The 16,690-nt window shown below is 35.8% G+C and overlaps 1 protein-coding gene across 1 annotated transcript; it reads left to right on the plus strand.

Moving 5' to 3' along the window:
- The first annotated feature begins 14,641 nt into the window (after positions 1 to 14,641).
- LOC121258504 (NADH dehydrogenase [ubiquinone] iron-sulfur protein 6, mitochondrial) lies at positions 14,642 to 16,291 on the plus strand. Its single transcript, XM_041160033.1, has 3 exons — positions 14,642 to 14,844; positions 15,782 to 15,866; positions 16,000 to 16,291. Exons 1-3 carry the CDS (start codon positions 14,725 to 14,727, stop codon positions 16,107 to 16,109), a joined length of 315 nt encoding a protein of 104 aa, XP_041015967.1. The 5' UTR covers positions 14,642 to 14,724; the 3' UTR covers positions 16,110 to 16,291.
- The last annotated feature ends 399 nt before the right edge of the window (positions 16,292 to 16,690 follow it).

Below are 16,690 nucleotides of genomic sequence, written 5' to 3' on the forward strand. Positions count from 1 at the left end.
TCCACTGGGTTAGACAAATCAACCAGATTATCTAAGGGACATTTACTACCAAGAGTCAAAATAGATTCAGATTTTAACATACCTTGGCCACGAGCTATACGTTTCCAGCTTCCACTCCCTTTAGTGAATTTGCATTCCTGAACTATTGCATTGGTTTCCTCCCTCAACTGAACTCTGTCCTTCTCAATATCCGCAACACCACTATCTGTTTGAGCATGCACCAAGATAGTCCCAGCATACTCGTCATCACTTGGTCCATTTGTGTCCATCCCCTTTCCAGTTTTTACTTGAGGCACTGAGTTAATTTTATTCCCATCAGAGTGATGCTCCCGGATGCCTATTTGCTCTCCACTAACCAAGCTGTTTGCATCCACTTTTGAGTTATCAGAGACTATGGATTTTTGCTTCATTTGATCTCCATCAACACGTTGAGTGCCTATATTTTTATTGGTAACACAGCAGCCCTTGTAGTCCTAACTCTTCCTCTGTTCCTGGCCTGAATTATGCTGTGTCCCTCCATTTTCAAAGCTGCCATCTGATCCCAACCCTTCTCCATAGTTGTCACCTGAGGACTGAAATAATGATCTCCTTCTCTTATTATCATCAACCCTCAACCACGACCCAAACTAAGACTCCACAGTCCCCATAACAGGTGCACCCTTTAAACATCCTTGAGGCCCATGAACTAACCAACCACATGAAAATAATTTAGGGAGCTTCTCATATTTGAAGCTGATCCAAATCTTTTTTCCTTGAACGCAAATAAACCTTCCCCTAGCAATAGTCTTCTTAAACAAAATTTTAAAAAGATCAATGTTGTCAAGTATCTCATCCTTAGAGACATAATCCGTAGTATTTTGGTCATTTCTATTACCACTGTTAGGATTGTAATCAAGTCGAGCTGGTTTTTGGATTACCAAGCTCATGCTCGAGCTCGATATTTTTTTCAATCTTTGTTCGAGCTCAACTTGATAAGTTAAATTTTTAACTCAAGCTCGAGTCGAGTCAAGCCGAGTTGGAGTTGTTTTTTATTTTTTTAGATTTTGAATAAAACTTAATAATTAAGAAATCAAATAAATAAATAAATAAAGCTAAATTTAATGAAGTTTTTACAACTAACAAGTAGACCATGAATTAGAAAATTGTAAAAGTTCATAAATAATTAATATGTAACTAGTTTATAATTAGGAAAATGCTAGTATGCCGCCTGAGTTTGCCCACTCATTTTGACTACTCATGTATTTAAATTTTTTTTATTTTTTTTACTTAATGATTAAGGAAGTGACTTTTAGTATATTGATGTATTTTTTTATTTTTTAAAAATATTTAAATATGTTAAAAAATATGAAAAGAAAAATAAATAAAAAAATAAAAAGTCAACTTTGTGCAAGGCGGCAGGCCTAACGGTCATTGCTGGACGGCAGCCTAGCACCACTCTTATAATTATCGATAATAACCACATATTATATGCCAACATAAATTACCAATACATATAAATAATATGATAGTATATATCAACATTTCATATATAGTTTCTACATACTAATATATGAAATTATTAAATATTACAAACTAACTATTGGACAAATTATAAAATAGCTATGAAATAAATTCAATATATAGATATAAGTAATTAGGTTACATACTATGTATTTAATTATAAAAGGTGTTATGCTTATATTATTAATCAATATATATATATACATACACATTTATCAATGTATGAATGAGATTTAATCGAGTCGAACTAACGAGTCGACTCGAGCATAAATGAGCGAGCCTTAACAAGCATTAATCGAGTCGAGTTGAGTTTAGCCGAGTATGTGTCATTTACTAATCGAGCGAGTATCTAATGTCACAGGTGAGCTTTTTTTCACGAGTCGAGTTCAATTAGAGTTTAACCGAGCGAGTATCAAGTAGGCTATCAAACAGATTGGTTTATTTACAGCCCTTAGGTCCACCATAGCCTCAAAGTCGGCCTTTAGTACAAGGGGCATATATTGGATCCATTCTGAAGTTCATTGTCTCCTACCACTGTGGAGGCATTAATTTGCACTCAAAATTGAATCAAATGGAAGCCAATTCATATTCTGGATGCGGTAGACTTTGTGGAGACTGACGAGGATACGGGTGGTAATCAGTCTGCATCCGGTAATCACTCTTACATTTGATATTGCTATAATATTATTTTTGCTTATAATATATTGTCTTATTACTGATATTCAAATTTAGTTGTAATAGGGACAAATCCGAAAAATGCTCTTGCGTTTGCATCCGCCGCAATAGAACTTCATAGTTCGATCTACCATTACTATTGGTTTGTATAATGGTTCTCTTATTTATTCGTAGTATGTATATAATATTTGTAATTCTAGTTGGGTTTTCTTGTAATTTTTTTAGTTTTTATAGTCTCATTGTTACATGTCCAATCTTAATGATCTTATCTTGATCTCAATCTCATCTTGGTTGATAATTTTAATTTTTCAATTTTTTCACATATGTATATAATGTTTGTATTTATGGTTTTTTTTTTCGTATTTTGTTTTTCAAGTTTTATAGTCTTACACCCTCACTTGCCCAGCTCAAATTCCAAATTTCCAATGATCTAATCTGCCATCCTTGATAGTCTCACTTGGTTTGTACTTGTAGTTTTATATTTTTAATTTTTTTACATAGATATATATTGTTTGTAATTCTAATTTTATTTTAGTGTTTCAGATTTTATAATCTCAGTCTCACTTGCCCAGCACCCCTAAATTCCAATCTCAGAACTCAAAGTCATCTCGCTAGTTACAATTTGTAATATTGTAATATTATTCATTCAAATTATTTGAAATTTTGTAATATTTTTAGATTAATTTGTATTATTGTAATAGTTTAGAATACTTAGATTTTTATGTTTTATACTTTAACAACTTTTATTTCATTTTACATTATTATATGTAAAATATAGTTTTAATTTGTTTTTATACATTTTTTTTTTAAATCAGGGCCCAAAATGGCCCACAAACAAGTTTTGTACCCAATAAGCCAATGGTCCATTTGGGCCAGACGGGAGGTGGACAGACCACGAGTCCAAATTTGCCCCCAAGCAATCGGAAAATGGGGTGGATCCTGGGGGCAAATCTTACCACCCACCAGGACGAGGGCAGGATGCAGAAAGTGGGCGCCCCCATCCTAAGGGTGTAAGTAGCACCCTTACTCAAAATCCAATAAAACATCTCCACTCAAACTATTTTACTACCATTCATAAAATTTTGAAACACTATAAGTGTCCAAACATGTCCTTAGATAACAATTTTAAAAGAGTTTAGATGGACTAAAACCATTAATCCATTTAAATGTTGAACATTTTTGTTTAAAGACTTTCCAAATAAGTCTTCTTTTTTCTAGGCAATATAAATTTGCAAAAATAAAGATTACAAATATTGGAGGATTGTTTTTAAAATTATAGCGAGAAAAGGAGTAAATGTATTGGACCATTGATGGGAAGAGAATCTACCCAAGTTGAGAGTAACAAAGTTATTTTAGCAGTGAATATTTTGCACCTTTCAAACTTTGAAAAAATTGAGGATGGATAGAATGTCTAGAACGAGAGGTTGTATCTTTCGTATATTTTACTTGAAAGAGATGGTGTTGAGCAATAATTATATAGTTTTGCACAAACTTATTATAGGATGCATTTCGTTAAAAATAAATGATTATATAAAAGGTTTTAATAGCATAACATATTGTGATAGGTTAGAAGGACCATGTCATTCGTACTATGAGAGTATTTAATAGTTTTTAAAGATACATGATAATGGAAAATGACAAATTGAGAGCCTAATAATTTGGCGCAGTGCTAGCACGAGATGGGTCTCGATAAGAGCAAAAGTTTATTTTTATTATTTTTTTTCATTCATTTATTTTAAACCCTTAAACAATTAAAAAAAAACTTACAACATCATTAAAAAATATTTCCTTAATTATTAAGTAAAAAAAAAATTGTCAGGATCCTATCGGAACCCAACAATCGGTGAGAGTAGATTTACTCTTGAAATTACCCAAGTACCCCTATAATACAGCGGAAATATCTACCAATTCACTCAACAAATTGGTTAGTTGTCAAGCATGCAATTAATTTGATAAACAATCAAATACATAAAATAAATAAATTGCATAACATTAAGATTGATATCGAAGGGAAACCCTTTAAAGAACTCTTTAAAGGTAAAACCCTACGAGGCAGCCAAACCCAGGAAAGTTAATTTTATTATTTGAAAATCAATTACAAGTACTCATTAATTACAAAACCTTTACAACTTGACTCTCTTACTTGCCCAGACAAACGACCCGTTTGTCTCTACAGCGGTAGCAGCCAGAACCTCTGGCGATCTTCAAATATTGTCTTTCCTCCTAGAACGCTAGGGGCTGAAATCCAATCACACGATCCTCCACGTACGAAGCACGATCACACTCAAAGAGAGATCACAAATATGAAAATTCACTAAGGAATTTTCTCACCAAACAATGCACTAGAAAGTACTCTAGAAAATATGTAGATCTGAATCTCTATGGATCCTAACCAGTAGGATCCTTTAAATAAACAATCTGAAAAGAGTTTCAATTTCAGTAGGATTTTGCTAACAGATAGAATCTGTCGCGAAGACGTCTCTTGACAGATTGCTGACATGTCGCGATAACTCTTCTATGTAGTTACTAAACTGTATTCAACTTCTGTTCTGGATAATTGCAGATCTTTTTGAATTCGAATTTCATGTTCCTGACTTATCTAACCAACCTTAAAGACTCCTAGATAAACTTAATGTTCTTTAAAATAAAGTCAACAATTATTTTACATTCATTTAAATTCAAACTTATTGATAAGATAAACTCTATCATTTTAGTCACCTAATTCTATACAAACTTATCAACTTAGTCACCTAGTCCTAGCCAAACTTTACATCTACAACTCTAACCAGTAAAGTTGCATGTGCCTTTCCCATGAGGGGAGAACAAAAGAATTAGACCATATGGCTGATTAATGTTAACAGTGATTCCTCCGCTTGAGTGAGGGTTTTTTTAATAATATGTGGAGGTATCGTCCTCCTTTTAATAAAAAATAAAAAATAAAAAATAAAAATAAAAATAAAATAAAATCCCTCCAAAAATTTCTAACAAACATCCAAAGACTCCTAACATCTAACATAAGGTAAACCCAATCTATTCGTACTTATAAGACCATTAAGTCTACCCAGACCAAACTCCTCTCCAACAAAATCCCAAGTTGTGCCACTCGCCCATGTTTTGCCAAAAAATCAACTACCATATTAGCTTCCCTAAACACATGTTTAAAATGAACGTTTAGAGAAGAAATAATAGATTGTGCTTCTTCCCAAAAATCTCACATATACTAATATTTATACATCCCTGCGATAAACCAACCCACCATAACACTAGAATTCGACTCAACCAGCACATCTCTGAGTCCTAACTGTTGACAAAGATGAAGACCATCCACAAAAGCTCTGCATTCAGCAATAGTATTTGTAGCCTGGCCATAGCAATGGGCAAAGCCCCCAAGAACCAGCCCCTGCACATTTCGGATCACGCCCCCCCTCCCCCAACCAGTCATTCCAGGATTGCCAAGTAAACTATCGTCTACATTGAGTTTTGTGAACCCCCTGTTGGTGGAGAACAAGCAATTAACTTCGGCGTCCTTACTGCAATGGGAACTGCTGGGCAGTTTAACTCCCTCAGCATCCTCAAGTCATGCTCACCCACTGTTTTGAACAATCTCATGGATCTCGAGATATCCAAAATAAAACCTTTTACCATCTGAATAATGCTCTTCCAGTCATACTTTACATCTTCCTCACGAGCCGCACACCTAGCTCTCCAAAGAGCCCATGAAATGAGAATGAGAATGATTCCACGGAGCCAACGACTCTGCGAGGATAAAGAAGCCCGACACCAGAAAACATGTACAACATCCGTCCATACTCGAGTATTTGGTAATCGAACGGCAAATATTGCCTCAAAAAAATCTCAAACCTTCCTCGGTCCCTCACCATCGCAAAGAACATGATCCAAGGTCTCAACCTTGTTAGAAACACAGCAATGGCACTTCGAAACAACCAGGATACCAAGTTGCTGAATAACATCATCAACCGGAACAACGTTTTTACGTGCCTGCCAACACAAAAACGACATCTTCTTAGGAACATGATCCTGCCATAACCATTTATTCCAAGGACAAACACTACCATGAGACCAAATAAGTTGTCAAGCCGACTTAGTAGCAAAAATCTCATCCACCGTGTGCTGCCAAACCAGCACGTCTTTCCTCCCTAACTCGCACATTAGAGTGAATAATTTTCTTCACCATTGGTTCATCAACCAATTGCCAAACCTCTTCCAGATTCCATCCCAACCCCTCCCATAAATTATGAGCACGCAGTTTGGGATCACCCACAATAGGCAAAAAAATTTGCAATTGGCCCCTCACCAAGCCAATTATCAAACCAGAAATTTACAGCATCCTCTCGTACTAGCCATTTCGAGTTCCTTAACATCAAAGGCAATACTTCCAAAACATTTTTCCAAAAACAGGAGCCCTGTAAAGTCAACCCAAGCGCAGCAACATTACCATCCCCGACATATTTTTTCCTAAAAAAAAAATCAAACCATAAGGAACCACCCGAAAGTAACTTCCAAGCAAATTTCATAAACAAAGATTTCTAGACCTCCGAAAAATCCCGAATGTCTAGCCCTCATTCTTCTACCAGTAGACAAATACAACGCCATGAGACCCATTTTATTTTTTTAGTTTCTGTACTTGACCCCCAAAGGAAATTTGAAAAAATTATCTTCAACTTAGCAAAAATCCCTTTAGGCAAATTCATCACCGACAACAAATGTATGGCATACTATTAAGAACATGCTTAATGAGAATTAATTTTCCGCCAAAAGACAATAACTTACTCCTCCAACCCGCCAATTTCTTTTGCACTTTTGCCAACAAAGGATCAAACATATTCAAAGTCCTTCTCCCAACGTAAAGTGGCATCCCCAAATACACACAAGGCCAAACCCCTTCTACAAAACTCAAAATTTGCATCAATTGTCGCTTCCAATCATAAGCAAAATTTTTGGAGAAAAAAATAGACTTATTCGGATTTACAAGTTGTCCCGATAAACTTTCATACTTTCATATCACACCCATCAAATTTTGAATAAAATCCTTACCACCATTTGCAAAAATCAAAAGATCATCTGCGTAAAGCAAATAAGAGACCCGAACTCCCCTATTAGAATTAAAAGCCTTCACTTTTCCCAACTGAAATTCCTGACGAAGCATATGAGAGAGCAATTCTTTCGACAATATAAACAAATATGGCGAAATAGGGTCCCCCTGACGAAGACCACGAGATGGCTTAAAGAAACCCTTTCAGCATGACAGAAAAAACTGGAGAGGAAATGGAATTAAAGATCAATGATTGCCACCTTTCTGAAAAGCCCAAACGACGTAAACCTTCCAACAAGAACCTCCAATTCACTCGGTCATAAACTTTAATCATATCAATTTTCATCATAACATTGTCCCTTCTAGTCTTCCAATTCATTCCATGTACAAGTTCTTGAGCAATAGCCATATTTTCAAAAATACTTCGACCCTGAATAAATGCAGCCTGCTTCGATAAAACAATGCCCCCAATAATTGGTGCCAATCTAAAAACCATAATTTTAGCCATGATTTTATAGACTACCGAACATAAACTAATAGACCGAAAATGACCAAAGCACTCCAGGACGTCAACCTTCGGGATCAAAACAATGTTAGTCACACCAAAAAAATTAGTCAAAGGAATACCTTCAAAAAATTCCTTTGCCATATCAGACAGATCTTGTTTCACAACCTCCCATGCAAGGATAAAAAAAGTTACTGAGAATCCATCTGGCCCAGGACTACTATCCTAAGCAATAGACCACAAGGCTGCTTTTACTTCTTCAATGGATGGAGGAGCACATAACAGAGCATTTTCTCTTTCAGTAACAATAGGTTCTAACAAACAAAAGCAATCTTCATTCACGCCCACTGGTGTTGCCGAGAGCAAGTCCTGGAAAAAAAAATCTGTCACATCATGTTATTCTTCAGCTGATTGTAACGGAGTCCCAACACTAAGTTTCATGCAATTAATCAATTTGTTCTTTTTTTTTTTCATTTGTAAGGAAGCATGAAAAAATGCTGAATTAGAATCTGAATCAGATAACCACTTGATGCATATTTTTGGCAAGCCAATATCTCTTCACGGTGAAGCCATAGCAAGTGTCGTTGCTTGCAACAACAGCTCTCTCTCCATCTCCTATGAAAATTCAAAACAAAGCACTTCTTCTAGTTCCATTATTCTTGACTCGACATTTTTAATCTCTAGTTCAACTCTCCCAAATGTTTCAAGATTCCACTTTCTCAAGACCTGTTTCAAGCATTTCAGCTTATGACTCACCCTCACTATAGCACAACCCTCAACCCCTTGATTCCAACACTCCCGGACCAACGGTAAAAAGCCTTCATGAGACCCCCACATACGTTGAAACCGAAAATATTTAACCCCACTCCTCCTCTCTTTCTCCAAATAAATTATCGTAGGACAATGATCCGAAGAAGTTCGCGGAAGATATTCCATACGCACATCTCAAAACTTTAGGAATAAAGAATTCACCAAGACCCTATCCAACTTAGCCCAAATCCTCCTCCCCCCGAGTCTACTATTACACCAAGAAAATCCCCCCCCCCCCCCCCCCGGCGGGAAGGTAGCTTAATAAAATCACAATCTTGGATGCATAAATTAAACTCATCTCTTGCTTGAGAGACTCTACCTTCTCCTCATCACAGCGAACAATATTAAAATCACCACCCACAAAGCACGACCAAACACCTGCATCTAGAGCACACAAATACTCCCACAACTCCAAAACAACTTGCATACACTATGGAAACCAAAACCCTCACATTACCACTCACAAACCATCTAGACAAGGCTTGATCTGACATGGATATGAGCTCAAACTCCAAACTATCATCCCAAAACAAGCAAACTTTACCCCTAACTTTTGCGTTATTCAAAAAATTTGGTAGGTGCAACCACCTAGCCCATCGCCGACATTTATCAGGAAAAAGAAAAGGTTCTAAAAGGGCCACCAACAACAGCCTATTTTTATTCAGAATACGCCGAAGCCTACTCTTCGACAAAAGAATTCTTCTAATATTCCATATAAGAATCTTCATAATAATTTTTAAAAAAAAAATTGGACCGAGTCCTCCTATCCATGACAACCAACGGTTCTTTTTGCTTCACTCCCCTTAATCGCTTCAATAGAACATTCAATTCCAAGTCGGAATAAAAAAATTTGCTTGCAACCTCCTCCAATTCTTCATTTGGCTCTCTCTCAGGCAAAGAACACCATTTGTTAATCCCACCATCATCTCGAACTACCCCCACATTAGCCAAATGAGACAATTCAAATTCAAGTACTTCATCCACCACTTTTAGCGAGCTTCGTGGTGACACTACCATATCATCCAACCCTTCAATAGCAACCTCTGTATCTGAAGCCTCCTCATAAATTTCAAACCAACTGGCTAACCCTTTGTTATTTGAGGCCATGTCCACATTTCGTCCCCAGATAAGTTAGCAACAACACCCTTCAAACTTCCACCTCCCTTTTCTTCCTCAAATTGTCTCTGAGTCCGAGCTCCCCCCTTTGAGTCCACATAAAGAACTTCCAATGCAACCATCTCCATCGCCCGTCGATGTTGATTAACACAACTTAGAATATCCTCCCGACACCTTGGAGAAAAACATCCATTTCCAACCTCACTTCTTCTTCTGTATTTTTATTCCCCACTTCCTCTGGCCTCACTTCTTCTGTGTTTTTATTCCCCACTACCTTCCACACCTTCTTAGCCTTCTCACGCCCACCCTCATTTTGAGCTTCCTTCACATTCCCAATTTTATCCAGGTGATGTCGACGTCCACACCTGCTCTCATCATGCCCTTGTTTTTTTACACAAACAACAAAACATAAGAAGAGCTTCATATAAGACCTCTTGATGATGGCTAGACGACAATCCCAGAACCCCCAACCAGAATGCATTTTTCAGAGGTTTTGATACGTCTAATTCAACGCAAATGCGAGCCGCCTCAGGCCGAGTCACACACGTCGTTGCATTATCCCGCTTCAAATACTGTCCAAAACCTCCCCCAATCGTTCTCAACATATACTCATGGAAAATTTCGGTGGCAATCTTAGAAGAGATAACCAGACTGGAACCAAAGGAGAGTCTTCTTCCTCAACAAACTCCGGAGACCAATGAAAAACTCGATATGGAGACCCTGCAATCTCAGAGTTTCCCCGAGCCATGACATAAATAAAATCATCCTCATTTGATAAATGAACAAGAATATTACGAGGGTTCTTCAATTGTCCAAAGACAGGCATGACTCTCAATCCCCAACGTGATTTGATGAAGCCACGTACATGATCCAGAGAAGGCCGCCTTCGCAAGAATTTCAACACTACAGAGAAACGAAAAGGCTCAGCCAATTTATTGATCTCAGCTCTAGAAAAAAGGAAAAACATTTCTCCATCTGAAAATTTTGGATCTCTGAAGGCAATATCAACCTTAGGAAGAACTTGAGGTCAGTCCATCACAACCTATGCAAAACCCCTTCCAACACCAACACCCGATGATCCACCCACTCGCCTCTCCACATTCGCCATCGTCAGCTGATCAGAACCCACCGGACCACCATCTTGCCCATCCCACTAAGCCGTGAGGCCTGCGGTTGGGGCAATCGCAACCCTAATCGCCTATCGGAGTCGAGAGAAAATTTTTTTTGGGTGCCACGTCAGCATGCCTCTTATATACTTTGCTCTTCTTGTTGATAGTTCAATTTTGTGACCTATTGCAGATAAACATTTTATGTAAGTTTAGGTCCATGCAACAAGATGTTTTTGTATGGAGGCCATAGGTTTGTGGGGGTAACAAAGACCCATTAATGCATCCAAATGAGGTGAGACTCCAAGTTCCAATCCACTATTAAAGAGTTTGTTAAATACAATCCAGTGTGTAAATCCATTAAAACTTTAAAAATTTATAAATACCAATAATTCTTTTGTTCTATTTGATGTAAAATGTTTCCACACGAATAATGCATTGGGTGTATCAATAAAAGGCTTATAAATGGATTTTTGTGTCCATAATTGGAATGCGAGGGATTTGAATATTTTCAAATTTTAGGATTTATTAATATCCTTTTCCTATTTAAGAACGAATTAAATCATAATCTCTTAGATTGAGATTTGATATTATCTTCATCTTCAAATTATTATTGATTAATCTTATGAAAATGGGAGCAACAAGTCAGAAAACATTGAGTTCAAACAATACAGACAGTCTCTCCTATGCTCTTTTCCCTTTCAATTTGTATTGAATTACATAATAATTCATGGAAAAGCAATTAATAAATAAATTTGATTGACTTCATTTTGGTACACATATATCCCCTTAAATCTGGAATATTGTAGGATAATAGCAAAACCAGATGAAGTATTGAGAAAGAAGATAAAGAGGCTTTATCACTTTTCCTTTGTGGGTCTCGAGTTATATATGATAAGATGCCCATATAACTGCCTTTTATCTTCTTCTTGTTTTTTCATTCTTTTTCTTTTTCTGAGAGGTTTCAAGATGGTGATATAAAGATAGAATAGTGAAGAGTTTTGGCTTTCATTTCAGTGGAAGCTTCCCTGTGAAGAAAAGCTTTCAGGAAAAAGATGGGCTTCTGGTTCCAAAAGTTTGTACATTATCCGAAGGACAGACCACCATAATGCAAAAGTGAGACATGAGGGATAGATCTCAATTATGACCATAGGAAACTGCTCTTCACCTTTTACCACATCAATGTTAGGGGGAGGTACATGGGATTCATTGCAGACCATATCATCACCAATTACAAAAAAAGGGTACAAACCAAATTCGCATTTCACCCATTAACTCAATGACATGCATGATTCCTATTCAAATCTGTCTGGTAAAAGTGGGACTCCAATTATTACAGTACCCTCTTTTTATTTTTGTGATGGCAATTGATCTTTTCTGATCTTCTTTTCTTTTTCTTTTTCTCTTTTTTTTTTTTTTTTTTTTTTTTTTTTTTTTTTTTTTTTTGTAATGATAGGCTTTCATATCACTAGTGTTTGATGTGTACTTACAAATACATCTTTTTGTATTATAAAGAGCTTATATTGAATGTCCATTGGGGTTATAGCTTACGGTTGAGCAGTGTATACCTTCACTTACGGCTGAAGAACCCCATGCATGTACAAAGTATAAGTTTGGAGGTTACAAAAATCTCAAACCAACCCCAAAAAGACAACCTATAAAACTGAAAGCCAAAATACAACCAAACCAGAAATCTATACAAAACTAAAAGAATCCAATGTCTAAAACTCGATCTAATTGTATGTAAAATGATCATCATCAGTTCAGCGTTGTCTTTCTATTTTGAATTGTGCAGTAATTACCCGTTGCCATCTCATAAAATTTGTTAGAAGATTAGACATAAAATAATGTTGTAAGCCACTGCATGCAGATTTTATAATGAAGCAGAAGTAGATGGATGAGCTTTTTCAAGCCATATATATATATATATATATATATATAACATATATATATATATATACATATATTGTTATATATATATATATATATACATATATACACACATACATATATATATGCAAAGAGATGGTTGCTCACCTGACTGCTTCACATTCACATGATACCTTTTCCTTGTTGGGTTTTTACCGAGAGTTTGAAATACTTAGAAGCCGAGGAAACCATGCATTGATTCTATGCAGGAAAAGAGGCATTAATTCCCCCTTCTTGTGCACATTTGAACCTCTTATTCTCTGGCTTTTGCAAAAGCAGGTCTAATCAGGGTAGTCAAAAGGATCCATCAAAAGCTTCGGACATCTGGTTTGTATCCTGACATTGCATGCAACCGGACCATGCTGAGTGGTTGCAAAGACAATGGATTTGTGGAAGAAGATATCAAGTTTTTCAAGCAAATTTTTGGAGTTTGTGGAAGTAGACAAGTTTATTAAGAGTGCAGTAGTGCCATTTTACAAGTCTTCAGGCAAAGATCTCAAAGCTGAAGGTGTCATGTTAAATTCCACAAACAGTTTTAGAATCCCCATCTTCAATGACATTGAAGTTGGATCAAAACTTAAAACCTCGTAACAATATTGCTAGAATATAATTTAGTAATTAAACTTACTGCGCTTCTCCTTTCAATTTAAGTTTTTTAAACAAATAGTGATTTAACGTGATATCAGACCAGAAATATTAAATTTGAACCATGACTCTACGTAAGTGATCGACACTTAATATAGACCCTTAGATATTGAAGGAGAAGAGCAAATGAATAGAGATAGATGTCAAGTATTTGTAATTGTATTGTGTTTGTTATAAACAAATGCCTTGGTATATCACTCAATTTATTGCTAAGAGTCCCTAACTTGATTGAAAGAATAGGAAAGAGCTCTTCTAGTCTCTATTATCAAGATTTGATTTGAGGGAGATGCTGAATTCTATCTAAGGGACTATGGTTTATTGTTAATCCTCCGTGGATCTAAGGGTATAGAGCCTGTTTCTTGTTTGAAGATATCCTTACAATGAATGGTCGGTCATGTTCAATTGATCCTGTTAAATGAACAAGGAGTTTGACATTATTTCTATTAATTTTTTTTATAGACATTTTCTACCCGTAACACTTTAAATATAACATTCACGTAACATTATTGATGTGACAGACATATCAATATTTGTCGTATCAATAAGAACAAATGATTTATTTGATTGTTTGTCAAGTCAAAAACATTATACGCATATTATATTTGAGAGTAATGTTAAATATAATCATAGAGTGTGCAAGTCACGTGCACTTCTTTTAAAAAAAGTAAAGTCTACTATTAAAAAATAATTTTTTTATATAGATCCTAGATTTAACCATTTTTTCTAAAAGGAGTGCGCGGAACTTGACTGCAAATATCATTTCTTTATATTTAAAGTGAATAACTTCTACGGCCAAAAAGAGATCTCACAAAAATAAATTTATAAAATGACATAGTTTCATATGATATATTAAATATACTTTACAATAAAATTAATTTTATAATCTCACATATTACATCAAAGTATATCAGTTTATAAATTTACTTTTATAAAATATCTTTGTAGCTAAATCATGTCTCTTTAAAATTTGGAAAATGTTAATATGCAGCTTGAGTTTGCACCATCACTTTGACCACTCATGTATTTAATTTTTTTTAATTCTTTTTTTTTTACTTAATGATTAAGGAATTGGTTTTTAGTGTATTAATTTATTTTTTTATTTTTTAAAAATATTAAAAAAAAAAGAAAAAAAAAATGCAAATTTGTGCTGGCGGTGCAGCCTAACATGACTCTTAAAATTTTCCTCGCGGTTAATAAAATGTGACAATCAACCATATGAGATTATGAGTAGTCCAAAACTTTGAGAGAAATTTGGGCCTTGGGTTTTTTCATTGGGCCGTCCGCTGAGCCCAAGACCACCCAGCTTTCAACTCTTACCTTCTAATTTTCCTCGTCCTCGTACCTACGGATCATAGAATCATAGATACCACTTGGTTTTTGGAGGGATGGCGTCGAGTTTGTTCAAAACCCTAATCAGATCGTCATCGTCCAATTCTCCATCGGCGGCCAGAAACCTCTGCCTCGTGAGCGCCCAAGTCAGCAACCACACCGCCAAATGGATGCAGGTGCCTTTTGATTTCCCCACTGCCAACAGCTCACTATAATTTCTGTGTATAAAACCTTGTTTTATTACCATATATCAGATCCCATTTTCTTTATTTTCTTCTCTCTTTAACGGGATTTCTGAGGTTTTTTTTTTTGCTTGTAAACGGAATTTCTTAGAACTGAAAATCTTGTACTATAGTAATTATATAAAATCTGGATTGTATGAGCTTAATTTTTGGGAGGTACTTTTATTTGTTATAATACCTAATTGGTGTCTTGTCGTGAAAATTGTATGGATTGACAGGTATAAGTTTTCCTTAAAAAAAGGAGTTTGAGGTTGACGCAAAAGTCTGCTTGGTTGCTGTGATAATGTAGGAGAAGGAAAAGAAAACTTGTTTACAGTCAGGAGGATCTGCCCGGGTTTTATCTATTTTTTTGGTTATTTACTTTCAGGTGGTACTAGTTGTTGAATCTATACTATATAGTGTTTAGGTTTTTCTTCAGGAAAAAAGGTTATGAGTTTTGTATCAATTTGGGAGGATGATAAGGCCTTTTTTTTTTCCATAAACAATAATATTTTTTTGAAAAGATAAAAGGGCATAGCTAGTACACAACACAAGTACAAGATACATACAAAAGAAAGAAAGAAAAAGAAAAACTAAGATCTAAACAAATCCCTAAAAGGAGGAAGAAGCAAAACTCCCTAAAGGCACAAAGTCTTAAGGTGTAATGCAATTTTGGTAGTTTTCCTTTCCTTTCCTTTCACCCCGTCTCTCTCTTTGTTACTGTGACTCTATGTATGGATATGCTTGCCTTGTCTCGAGTCTTTTCGAATGTTAGAAAGTTATAGTTATTCCCTGTAATTATGGTTATTCCCACAAGGAAAACTTTCTGGAAGGCTTAAAAATGTTTTAATGCAGGAGTATATGAACATTCCTATTTTCATTTTTTTTATAGGATAGAAGTAAGAAGTCCCCAATGGAGTTGATCAATGAAGTTCCACCTATTAAGGTTGAGGGCAGGATTGTTGCTTGTGAAGGAGGTTAGTTTGTACACTGATTGATTTACTTGTTTATTTTACTTTCACCAAAGAAGCTAGATGTGGCTTCTATGTTCATGACCAAGTCAATGCCTTCCCAATGGGTATGATTGGGTTCTCTTGTTTCTGGTTGCAGATAGCAATCCTGCACTTGGGCATCCAATTGAGTTCATATGCCTTGACCTGCATGAGCCGGCAGTCTGCAAGTATTGTGGCCTTCGCTATGTTCAGGAGCACCACCATTAGGAGTCTTATGGTGATTATTATGCTGCATTGCATTCTGCAGTGATGAGTCCCCTAGGGATAATTGTGAAATTGGCAGGGTGCATATTTGTACCGGCATCTCCTTTTTTTCCCAGACAAAATCATGGTGTAATGATTTACTTTAGTGTGATTAATATTAAGCGAAAATAAGTATTTGACATGCCCCTTCATGCGTTTCTGTGAGGCCCATCTATATGAAAATTTGAATTGTATTCACTTTGTCTACTAACTGTTTCATGAAACGTTGTTGTGAGTTCCATTATTGCAGAACTACTTCCATGACTGTTTTTTTCATGAGATTTTATAAAGTTCGGTTCTCTTTCAATTGGGACTCATTTAATTGCATTAAGCTTGCTCTTAAGAACTGATGGCTAATTTCGAATAATCACTTCTTTATTCATGAGGTTTTGAAAACTATTCTGTGTCAATCTTAAATATTCAATTATGCCTCGTTGTTTTCCCTGCAAATAGGGATCAGCTTATACGATATCTTGATTATTGTTGGGGTTTCAGTGAGTCAGGTTGGGTCTCCTGCTTGAAAGTTGGAATTACAGAACATCTGG

Source organism: Juglans microcarpa x Juglans regia, chromosome 3S (assembly GCF_004785595.1).
Source record: "Juglans microcarpa x Juglans regia isolate MS1-56 chromosome 3S, Jm3101_v1.0, whole genome shotgun sequence".
Classification (NCBI taxonomy): domain Eukaryota; kingdom Viridiplantae; phylum Streptophyta; class Magnoliopsida; order Fagales; family Juglandaceae; genus Juglans; species Juglans microcarpa x Juglans regia.

Excerpts from the sequence above, each read along its gene's own strand:
- LOC121258504 (XM_041160033.1), top strand. The coding sequence starts at position 14,725 with ATGGCGTCGAGTTTGTTCAAAACCCTAATCAGATCGTCATCGTCCAAT. Across the intron at positions 14,845-15,781 it reads ACACCGCCAAATGGATGCAG|GATAGAAGTAAGAAGTCCCC; the intron begins GTGCCTTTTGAT and ends TTTTTTTTATAG. Across the intron at positions 15,867-15,999 it reads GATTGTTGCTTGTGAAGGAG|ATAGCAATCCTGCACTTGGG; the intron begins GTTAGTTTGTAC and ends TTCTGGTTGCAG.